This window comes from Corvus moneduloides, chromosome 1 (genome assembly GCF_009650955.1).
Source record: "Corvus moneduloides isolate bCorMon1 chromosome 1, bCorMon1.pri, whole genome shotgun sequence".
NCBI classification, from domain to species: Eukaryota; Metazoa; Chordata; class Aves; order Passeriformes; family Corvidae; genus Corvus; species Corvus moneduloides.
In genome coordinates, this window is record NC_045476.1 from 2,498,660 (window position 1) to 2,509,968 (window position 11,309).

Genomic DNA, 11,309 nt, shown 5'->3' on the forward strand with positions numbered 1-11,309 from the left:
TGGGACAGCCCTGGGAGGGACATGGACAAAATCCTTGTTCCTTGGAAACATAATTTGGGTTCCCACCTGCCGATATGACCCTGTGCTCCTCTTGGCTTTCAATGGGCTGATGGCCCCGGGATGGGGCTGGAGTAGCCTGGCAGGGCACGTTTTGTCTCTCTGTGCAGATTAACTTCTATCCCATAATCAATACAACAACGGAGGAGCAGTATATATGAAGGAAGTTAAAACAAAAGCCATGATAAGCATTAAGCAAACAAGATCATATCAGTGTTGGCACCACACGGGTCTGATAACCACGGGAGCAGGCAATTTGTCTCACAGGTGACACCAGAACAAAGAACACCACCAGGACTCCCCAAGTTAAAAGCGTGGCCGGTATCTGAAGCAAACGTCGTGGACAGGCTGCATCGTCCCGAATCCCCAGCGGCTGATGTCTATGGCTGGGATCTCCTCCTCCTCATTGACCAGCTCCAGGTCAAAGTGACTCAGCATCAAGAACACAAACAGTTTCATTTCAGCTGTGGCAAAGAACCTCCCAGGACAGGTGGAAACTCCTGCACCCCATGGCATGTTGACAAATTTCAGCTTCTTCCCGTTTCTGTAGAAATCCTTCTTGGTGCCATCTGGGTTTACAAATCGGTCATACTTAAATTTGTGAGGCTCCTCATGGATTTCTGGGTTCATCTGCACGGAGATGTGTGGGAACAGAGCCAACCTGTCTCCCCTGCGGAGGGTGAACTCTGTTCCACTGCTTGTCCTCAGGCTGGTGTCCTCGAGGACAGCTCTGACCAGCATCGGGGCCGCCACTAGCCTCAGGGTCTCCTCCAAGGCACTGTCCAGCAGGGGAGTCTGGTTCAGCATGTCCCTAGTGACGGTAACTGGGGGGCTCCCTGCCTTCATCTCCTGCCCGCTCTCCCTCGAGACTTTATCCACCTCATCTCTCACAGCCTTCAGAGCCTCTGGATGTTTCAGCAGATACAAGAGGAGCCAGAATGCAGTTGGGCCCGTGTTGCCTTGGGATGCCCAGAGGAGCATGAACATGAAACGATCCCGCATGTACTCGGGGACACCATTTTCTGACAGAAGCTGGTCTTGATCGCTTATCCAGCCACTGATATTGTCCTTCTGCCAGGCCTTCTTCACAGACAGCACGTTCCAGAAGTGTCTCTTCAGCCGCTCAGCTTCTCTTTTGTCCTTGGGAGGCAACATAGCAAAGGCCAGGCGAGGAAAGAGGCGGTCGTACTTCCGAAATTCCTGGAAGAGCTGGTTGGAGTGGAGGCGATCCTGCTCTTCAGCTTTCTCCTTGTTCCCTGCCCCTCGGGATGGCTCGGTGCCATACAGAGCCAGGTACCCGGCCCTGAAGACAATGTTGTAGCAGTAGTGGAAGAGGTTTTCCTCCTGCCACACTCGCTTCTCTCCTGAGCTCAGGTTGAAGAGCAGCAGCTTCCGAAAGCTCTCCATGGTGGCTTGTGTGAGGACAGTGAGGCCATCTCCCATCAGGTGCTTTGTGCTCGAGGTATGAACTATGCTATGAGTGGCTTCGGTGGCCTTGTAGCCAAAAACCTGCATGACCAGCTGAATTGCAGAAGTCCTAAAGTCCAGTTTAGATCGTGATTCCTTCACGATGGTGCCAAAGCAGAAGGGATCCATCACGAAGGTGAAGTAATAGCCACCGATCAGCACCGTGAAAACATCCCCGTGTTTCCTCTGCATCCTTTTGAGAAACTCTGAGCTGTCCTTTCTGAATTCCAGCAGGTAGCCCAGCCAGGGAATGGTACCTTTCTCCAGGGGCGGCTCATTGGGTCTCTGTCTCCGAAATACACCCAGGACATAGAGCCCACCGAGCAGCGATGACACCAAGGTACAGAGGAGAATCACCCACAGCACCATGAGAGCTCTGTGCCCGTCCGGGAGCTGGGACTAGAGACAGGGTGGGGTGGGAATGCGTAGTTTATTCCCACGCAGCAGCTGATAGGCAGATGCAGAGCTGAAAACCTCTGTCCTCATTGGCAGCGAGTGTTTGCCTTGCTCCTGCAGAGAGCTCTGGTGTGAACTCATCCCTGGATGAACCGAGGATTTAAGGTGGAAGGTGTGTTGGAATCTCATTGGAGTACCCATGCAGTGTTAGGGGGATGGGTCCGGGCATGAGGCAAATTCCCTACTCTAGACCCCATGGAGCCCAGATTTTGTAAGGAAAATGTTCAGAGAATTCCACTCTGTGATTTCTGCCTTTAAGACCAGGCTATGGACACCCACTGAAAAAATGAAACCAAGAGTGGATGTTGGACATGCTACTGGAGATGAGCACAGGACCAAGGGAAGTGGGTCACAGCTGAGCCAATTTAGTCTCAAAAGCCAAGAGAAGGAAAAGTCTCTGACATTTTGACATTCTCCACAACACACAGCATCTCAGGAGTGCTTTGCCAATGAACAGTGCAAGTGCTACTGCTCTGTCTGAGTGCAAAGTAAAGCAGCTGAACTGCCCCACGAGTGAGGAGAGCTTGAGTCACTGCATTTGCTTGGCACCAGATGAGTCCAGAGCTTGCAAATGTCTCACCCACCCCCTGGCTGGAGAGCTGTGCCCACAGAGACCACAGCACTTCTTTACCCACTTTCCATTCTGCTTCTTAAGCTCCCTAGCTCCCCTCTCTCCAGATGGGGTTTGGAGATGATGGCAGGGACCCTGTGTCCCATCTGGCACTGCTCCCCTGAGTGCTGCCACCCTGATCTACCCAGACTGTCACCACAGCCTGTCCCAGACACTGATGCTTGGACCTCTTCTCATGTAGGATGGAGAGTGACATTACTCCCCTCTATTTCCCCACCTTTGCCCTTCCCCTGAGCATCCCATCATAAGTTTTCCACAGTCCCACAAGCCTTCCTCTGTCTGGGATCACCATCTTCATCTTCTTTTTTGCTTCCCAGCTGCTGTCCCTTTCTACATTCCCTCCAGTGACCTGATCCGTGGAATGAAAGCCACATCATAACATCAGCTAAATATTTATTCTGGCTTTCTTTTTTTAAGGAAAGCTCCCAACCTTACCATTTTGGAAAAACACTGCAGCAATGTTAGGAAGAAAAATAACATCAGTGATCAACTCAAAGCCCTTCTCGGTCCTGCAACCCTATGTAACAAAATCAAGGTGATGAGTGCCTTCTCTTAAATTAATAATTTTATTTGTACAACTCTAGGCAACTCTCAGGCTTAATAGGTTTTCAGGATGGAAAGCAACCATTTAAGGTTCAGGAGCATCTGGAGTGAATGACACCTTTAAATAAGTCAGCAAACTCAGAACCTTGAACTTCAAAACTGCACTGGGTAATAAGGATTAGCCAACAGCTCTCTGCGCTTGTCTGTACAGGCCATGCTCTCACTGTGCAGTGTTGCAAAGCCAGTATTTATGTTACACGTGGTATCCATGGATCTTTTTTATCTTGTCAAACCAGATCTTTGGAAGGCAAATACCTCCACCAGTGTTCTGCTGAGCCCACTTTTTTTCTCTTCCTCACTGGTTGTTACTGGTTTAAACTTTGTTCTGATCGAACTGGTCTCAAATCATTGATGATCGAACTGATCTCTAACCAAAGCTCTATCCCTCAGAGAGTCACAGCTCCCTGCTCAGCAGGTCTGAGTGTGGCACAGCTCATCATGACCTGGAACAACTCAGCTTAAAGGTGTCCAGTGCTTCCCATTGTATCTCCTGGTAGAAAATGAGATTATCCCAGTGTTCCGGTTTGGCCAAATTCAGAAATATATCCTCTGAGAGAAGGCACAACCACCCCTCCCCCACCAGATTCGGGAAAAAATAAATTTTCCTCGAAGGAAAGTGAAGGAGATAAGACTATTTATTTACCAAACACATGGGAAAAGGAAAATAATGCTAAATAATAAAATCTCTCGCTGTGGAGAAAAAACCTGGGAAAGTGTTTGAGTCCTCCCTTTGGTCTCCTCGGAGCTGGGGCTTGGCCCAGGGCCAGGCCCTCTGTGCTCAGTGGAAAGGCCTCCTGATGTGCTCTGAGGTTGAAGCAGTCCAGTAGAAAAGGGAGAAAATCTGAAATTCCAGGGAAGGAAAAGCAAAGATCAGCTCTCAGTCTCTGCTGCAAACTGCTTTGAAAAAGTTTTGCTCAGTTTTTCCTTCCCCCTCTCAGGCTCAGTTTAGAGGCATAGAAAGGCACAAAGTTAATTTCTGGGCATAGGCAGCGATATGGGATACACATCATAAGATCACCCCAAGACATTCCACCCCTTATCCTGTATCGTTGGCTCAATGCCCAAACAAATATATTCTAACTCTACACACACACATCAATACATACATATATATATATATATATATACACAGCTATGTACGAACAGTGACAGTGACACTCAGCAAGCAGTGGTACACAGGCATTCCACACTACAGATGGTTTTCACCCAACAATCAGATCTCCCTGTGGTACACAACGTGTTGTTCCATCTCTCTGCATCACCCACCACGTGCAACCAGGTCCCTGAGCAAAGACAACCCCACAGATGGGTTTGTCTGTACTCGAGGCAGAATTTATCCCCACAGTCTTTCCTAACAGACCTCTGACATGCACTACTGGGACCTTAGCTCCATCTGCTGTATGCAGGGATTCAGATTGGGCTGGACCAGCTCTATTGGTGGAACCTCAGGTGTTAACTAACCAGGTGGCCTTTGCTAGATACTGTTCCCAATTTTTGAAAGTTCTCCCACCCAGTGCCTTCAAGGTGGTTTTCAACAATCCATTGCACCATTCCACCTTGCCTGCAGCTGGTGCATGGTAAGGGATGTGGTACACCCACTCAATGCCATGTTCTCTAGCCCAGGTGTTAATAAGGCTGTTCTTGAAATGAGTCCCATTGTCAGACTCGATTCTCTCAGGGGTGCCATGCCTCCAAAGGACTTGCTTTTCCAGGCCCAGGATGGTGTTCCTGGGCTGTAGCGTGAGGCACAGGGTAGGTCTCCAGCCATCCTGTGGTGGCTTCTACCATTGTGAGCACACAGCGCTTGCCTTGGCGGGTTTGAGGCAGTGTGATGTAATCAATCTGCCAGGCCTCCCCATACTTGTATTTGGACCACCGCCCACCATACCTTTACCTGCTGCAGTGTGCGATAGGCACATGCCAAAGCCCATCCTATTGCAAGGAGCTTGTTCTCATTAGAATTGTCATTGTATTTCTCTTTCAGATATTTTGCCACCTCGGCTGGTTTCTGAACTTGTTCACACCCAGTTAAATCATCTGGCAGATGGTAAGAAGCCAGGAGAAGCAAAGCCACCCCCTGGCTGTGTTTCTGGCCTGATGGATGAGCATGGAAATCCATTTCCCAGCCCATGCCAGGGTGGAGGAGAATTTCTTCTGAAGTTTCAGTTTGCATTTTTTAAGGCACAACACTGAGAAATGGGCTCCTTTATTTGCTAATGCCTCACATACTCCAGATGAGAACTGGGTTTCTTCCACTAGTGTAAATCCAGGACAATCCTTTCATAATAATTCCACTTGCAACGGAAACAAATCCCATGTGTACTTTTCCAATCCCAATATGGAAAGTCCTTCATCTCGAGGTTGTTTCTAGGATGAACTATCTGGTTACACAGTGCTGTGGGCTCACACCAACTCCATCATGGGCAGGACCAGTAAAATACAGCATAGAGGGCACACACATAATGTAAATAATGTGAATATTTATGATGCATTTGTGATGCTCAAGATTTCTATCTCAACTGGGTATCTGCTGCCAGAGGGGCTCGTCTGGGACTCCTGGGTGGGGAAGAAAGCGCCTCTCCTGAAAATGGCCTGAGGGATCTTCCACAAATATGCCCTGAACCGTTTCTTCACAAAAGCATAGAGCAAGGGGTTGAGACAGCAGTGGACAAAGGACAAGCTCTCTGTGATCTGCAAGGCATAGTCCAGTTTCCTACTGCTTTCACAGCTCCTGATCACACCGACATCTTGTAGGGAGTGGAAGATGAGGACAACATTGTAAGGACACCACAGGACAAAGAAGACCCCCACCAGAGTAAGGACTAAGCAGAGAGCTCTCCTGGAGCCAGGTATCTGCAAGGTGCTGAGGACACACGTGATGCGGCAGTAGCAGAACGTCATGAAGAGGAAGGGGAAAAGGAATCCCAGGATGTTTTGAATCACCCGAAAGACAACTTTCCAGAATAAGTGTTCCTGGCCATAATCCTGGGTGCACATGATGGTTTCGTTGTGGATTTGTCTTGTGCTGGTGAAGAGGCCATCAGGAATGGAGAGAGCTATGGAAAGGATCCACATCACCAACAAGACGAGGATGGAATTCCTCCACACCATGGAGCTGTGAGGCGAGCAAGCATGAACTATCTGCAGATACATGTCCAAGCTCATGCAGCTCACAAAGAAGATGCCACTGTAGAAGTTCAGAGTGTACATGGCGTTTAAGACCGGGCACAAGATGTCCCAGGTGACCCACTGAGAAATGTGTAGAGCCCAGAAAGGAAGGGTCAGTAGCAGGAAGAAGTCTGAAACTACCAGGTTCAGCAGGTACAGCTCAGTCATCTTCTTTTTCTTCTTGATGTACATGAGGAGGACAATAAACAGGAGGGCATTCCCAGCCATGCCAACCAGGAAGATCACGGTGTAAAATGATGGCAAGAACACCCTGCTGAAGGAGAGCACCTCCTCTTTGGTGCAGAGGCCATAGAGCCCATAATCCTCCTCATCCAGGTACTCATACGGGTACTGACTTGAATTGGCAGCATCCAGCCACGGGTCTGTGGTTGTTGCTGTCACTCTTGAGGTTGTGTTTGACAAGGGGCTGCCTAGAAGCAAGGGAAAGGGATCAAAGCACTGTTCCAACTCACATAGGAAGCAAACATCACATCACAGAGGGTTTTTCGTTCGTTTATGGAATCACGAAATGATTTGGGTTGGAAGGAACCTTAAAGACCATCTCTGTCCCCTGCCATGGGCAGGGACATCTTCCACTATCCCAGGTTGCTCCAAGCCCCATCCAACCTGGCCTGGGACACTTCCACAGATGAGACAGCCACAGCTTCTCTGGGCACCCTATGCCAGAGCCTCACAGCAAAGAACTTCTTCCTAAGATTTAATCCAAACCTACCCTCCTTCAGTCTGAATCCATTACCCTTTGTCCTGTCACTCCATGCTCTTGTAAAAAAGCCTCCCTTTGTATTTCTTGTAGGCTCCCTTCAGGTACTGGCATTTCACAGGTTTAAATTTCTGCCACTGTCTGGTGAGTATTTTGCACAACTTGGCATTTGCCTAAGCACGGGGATAGCTGTCTACATGTACATATAAAAAAAACTAAAACCCCAAGTTAATTCTGCTTTTCTTACTCGGACACATAAAATTTGAAAATGAATGAGCATGGTTTCCTCTGACATAAATCACTACTTCCACCTGACACCACCACAAGCTTTTGGGGAAGTTTCTGCTCCAAGTTACGGGAAATCCACCGCCACAGCTCACTGTGAGCTGCTTATATTCACCTGGGTCACTACTGAGAAAGCAGCATCTCAGTTCTTGGTGAAGCAGAACCTGCCACCAGCACCTTCATGTCAGTGGGGCTGTTCCCAGAGGGGAAATGCTGAACATCTCCCTGCTCCTGGGAGGACACTGACCCCTCTCCGTGCCAACTCTAGGACACCAAGACATGGATTCTTGTAAAAGGCATTAGTAAGTGGAAAATACAGAATTCATAGAATCCCAGAATGGTTTGGGTTGGAAGGAACCTTGAAGATCATCTCATTCCAACCACACCTTCCACTAGACCAGGCTGCTCCACACAGCCAGGTGAGGACATGTAGGGACCAGAATCCAGCCCTGAATTATGGTTAGAGGGAGAGATTCAGCTGGAAGAACATTGCTGGAATCAATTCTGGAAAAGATGAGGAATGAGACAACCCCTGCAGTGGTCACTCCCTGGAACTGTGGATGTCAGTGTTTAGACAGCTGCAGCCCCAATTTCAGGAAATGGTGAGTGATTGGGAGCCTCCTATTTCTGGAATCTGATTTTCAAGAAAAATGCTGTCACTGAGGAGCCCATTTCACACAGTGAGAGACGGGATTTGCCTGGTGCTGTTGGCACCATGAAGGTTAATGAGGAGTTTAAAAATCAAGGTTAATCTTCAGATTCTGACAGCAAAACAAAAAAAAGTTTTGCAAAAAATCATGTAAACACCCCTCCACCCCTAAAGCACACATTTTTTCAGCCATGGCCAAAGCTGCCTATCTTTCCCTGGGGGCTCATTTTCCAGCAAGCACAAGCACGTTTGGCTGTGTAGCTCCAGTCTCTCCTTGAGGATCTGTTTCTCCCTGCAGAGAGCCGCAGCCACACAGAAATGAGAACACGAAGCTGTTGGTCCCTGGTTGTGCTGGTTGTACATATTCCCATGGTGGCTCTGCAGGTTTTAGGGATGGCTCCCTCCCCACAAAAACCCTGCATCCCACTGGGGTTAAGGAAAACACCCCAGGCTCAGAGTGGGGTGCTGAGGATGCCTGTGGGTGTGCAGCTGTAAGGGGTGAAGCTCTGGACATACCTGCTGCGTTTCCATGACTAAATTTGCTTACATATGCATTCCAGGCAGTTCCAGGCAGCTGAAAAGAAAAGGAAAATGGGTTTGAGCTGGATTGAAATGTTTTTGTGCTGTCTCACAATTCTTTGGCAAGTGCTGCAGAGCACTTCAGACAGAGCAGTGGGAGTGCAGGGATCTGCCATGGGAAAGTGCCACAAAAAGATCTGTCTGGGAATGAGCTTTTTTATATTTCTTTTCTGTATCACATTTTGGAGGAGATTCACCCTCAGCTGTGACTGCAGGCCTTTGAGAGGAAACCAAAGCTGCCCACCCTGCTGATCACAACAACACCCAAGACTCCTAAACACCTTCCCCCTCACACCCCCTGTGCCCATATCAGGACAAACCATTCCCAAAATTTGCATTTGGGGTCTCTTCCAGCCCACTGAGATGCTTTTCCTCCCTCTGCCACATCTTTCCCCCTCCATATCAGCCCAGCACTGGCGTCCACATCCCCATCCCATGGCTCAGAGTGGAAGGGAGGGCTGAGCTCAGAAATTAATCCCAATCCCAAACGGGCTACCTCTCAGAAACAACAGAGAACCTTGCCAGGTTTCTTGTGCAGTTGTGTCTACAAGCAAGAAGCAGAAAAGGCACTTACAGGAGCTTCTTCTCCTGCTTCCATCCTGCCAGAGGCTCAGATCAGGATTTTAGTAACTTCTTTCACTGTGCAAGAGCACAGTCAGGAAATGTGAGCTCAGCATAACCTCACTGGTTTTGTTTTGCTTTTCCTGGTGTTCATTATTCCCTGGGAGCACTGGAGGAATGATCTCCACCCTCTGTCTGAGCACGACATCTACAACAGCTGCCAGGGCTGCGACCCTGCTGTAAAAATCTGTGTGTTTTCCAGGAAATCTGAACAACCCACTTGCCACCTGGATGCTGCAGGATCCTCATCCCCTGCCAGAGCAGAAATGGCCTCTGCCAAAAGTGTTTCTGATGAAGTGGTTTATTGGAGGAGTTTTTGGACATCAGCATTGGTGAGTTTCCTGCTTGTTTCCTCATCTCACCAACAAACAGGGCCATGGGAACACCCTGGCTGTGCCAAGGATTTCCCTGTGCCACTCCTGGTGTGTTTTATACACCGCAAACCACGCTGGTAAAAACAGGAGAGCAGAGCAGCAGCGATGGCCACAGCTGCACATCCAACCTGCCCCGTGGCAGGTGGATTCACAGAGAGAAATTTATGTTATTTTTACCCATTTCCATGTTTGCCACCATCAGCTGCTGCTGCCACTGCACTTAAAATATACCCTATAATAAATATATAGTATTATAATGTGTGTGCAACACACACATTAGCAGAGAGCAAGAAGCCACTCATAGAGCTGAGACACTGGACATGCACACAGGAAAGCTGCAGGTGACAGAGGTTTCATTAGGCCAGCAGTTAAAATGAAATAAGTTTTTGTTTTTAATTGAGTTTCTGCCCTGAAGCAGGGAATTAAATGTGCCTCTGAGAGTCACTGGAGAAAGTGGCCTTCACTGTAATTTATTAAAAAATTTTAACTCAATTTGGGGGCTGGTAATTGCATAGATTTTTTGTTTCCTTTCAGACTGCAGAGCCCTAATGGCTTTGGCAATTAAGGTAACCAGATCAGGGGTAATGGGAAGCACATTTAGAGAGATGCAGCACTTGTCTGAGCTATTTTATTTTGTGCTGCCCAAAATGCCACGTGTCTGTGGCAGAGTGACCCTGCAGGAGCAGCAGCTCTGCCTTCCCCCAGCTTGGAGATGGTGAGGCAAAAACACCACACAGAAGCACTGGGCGGAGGGACAAAAGGATTCATCTTTGCTGTTTTGGTCTGATGAGCTGTTCTCGGGTTTAGGAGAAGGTTTAAGGCATCTTTGGGATCCCAGTGGATTTTTCTTCCTCCTCCAGAGAACGGTTTAAGTCAGGAGCAATTTCTAGGTTGTCTTTGGGCATCAAAATCCTGGCACACAGTGCGGGTAAAGCGAGCTCTGCTTGAAAGCTGAAATTTGGGAGGACATAGTCAATGGCATAATTCACCAGCAGGAAAACCAGACTGAGGGAAAGCCAGAGAAGCTGTGGCTGTCCCGTTCCTGGAAGTGTTCAAAGTTGGATGGGGCTTAAACCAACATGGTCTGGGTGGAAGGTGCCCCTGGCCATGGAAGGGGGTGGAACAGGATGAGCTTTAAGGTCCCTTCCAACCCAAACCATTCTATGATTCTGACATCAGGTGGAAGCTCTTCAGCAAAGTCAGAGCCCAACTTTCACAGAATCTCAGAACGGTTTGGGTTGGAAGGGACCTTAAAGACCATGCCGTCTGATAGGGAAGACGTGCTGATGTCTTTACAAACAATTCCATGTGTGAAGGGATGGGTGTTAACGTCTTTGAAATGGGTTTTAATGTCTCCACCAGCTTCAAGCTGCAGGTTTGTTACCACCCAGACAGTTTGACTCCTCAAACAGACAAATGGGGCAACACAACCCTGAGTTTCTAAACTTAGGGGACAAATAATGTGTAAGGGGGAGTATGTGGTAGGCAGTTTGGGAAGGCTGCACCTTCCTGGTACCTCAGCAATGGGGAAAGGAAGAGGACAACGTGCGGCCGAGAGTTTGGGATAGAAGGAGGCTGCGCCCTCCGAAACCTCGAGAGCGTGTGCCCCAGCGGCCTCTCTCCCTTCATTCGAATAAAGTTGCTGCACTGCTCTGTCTCCTTTATGGACACAGGCTTTTCATAGCGGGATTTCCCGCA

At 48.6% G+C, this 11,309-nt stretch overlaps 2 protein-coding genes across 2 annotated transcripts; both read right to left on the bottom strand.

Moving 5' to 3' along the window:
- Positions 1 to 213: 213 nt before the first annotated feature.
- LOC116455577 (7-alpha-hydroxycholest-4-en-3-one 12-alpha-hydroxylase) lies at positions 214 to 1,957 on the bottom strand. The gene has a single exon (XM_032133614.1). It carries the CDS (start codon positions 1,891 to 1,893, stop codon positions 364 to 366), a length of 1,530 nt encoding a protein of 509 aa, XP_031989505.1. The 5' UTR covers positions 1,894 to 1,957; the 3' UTR covers positions 214 to 363.
- A 3,074-nt stretch (positions 1,958 to 5,031) lies between these two features.
- ACKR2 (atypical chemokine receptor 2) lies at positions 5,032 to 9,372 on the bottom strand. The gene is made up of 3 exons (XM_032091761.1): positions 9,191 to 9,372; positions 8,554 to 8,611; positions 5,032 to 6,813 (listed from the first exon to the last, which is right to left on the bottom strand). Exons 1-3 carry the CDS (start codon positions 9,212 to 9,214, stop codon positions 5,696 to 5,698), a joined length of 1,200 nt encoding a protein of 399 aa, XP_031947652.1. The 5' UTR covers positions 9,215 to 9,372; the 3' UTR covers positions 5,032 to 5,695.
- Positions 9,373 to 11,309: the final 1,937 nt, after the last annotated feature.

Bases quoted from the DNA above. Each gene is read 5' to 3' on its own strand.
- ACKR2 (XM_032091761.1), bottom strand. From the start codon at position 9,214: ATGGAAGCAGGAGAAGAAGCTCCT. The intron at 8,612-9,190 runs GTAAGTGCCTTT...TTTTCTTTTCAG, and splicing joins AAGCAGGAGAAGAAGCTCCT to CTGCCTGGAACTGCCTGGAA. The intron at 6,814-8,553 runs GTATGTCCAGAG...CCTTGCTTCTAG, and splicing joins TAGTCATGGAAACGCAGCAG to GCAGCCCCTTGTCAAACACA.
- LOC116455577 (XM_032133614.1), bottom strand. From the start codon at position 1,893: ATGGTGCTGTGGGTGATTCTCCTCTGTACCTTGGTGTCATCGCTGCTC.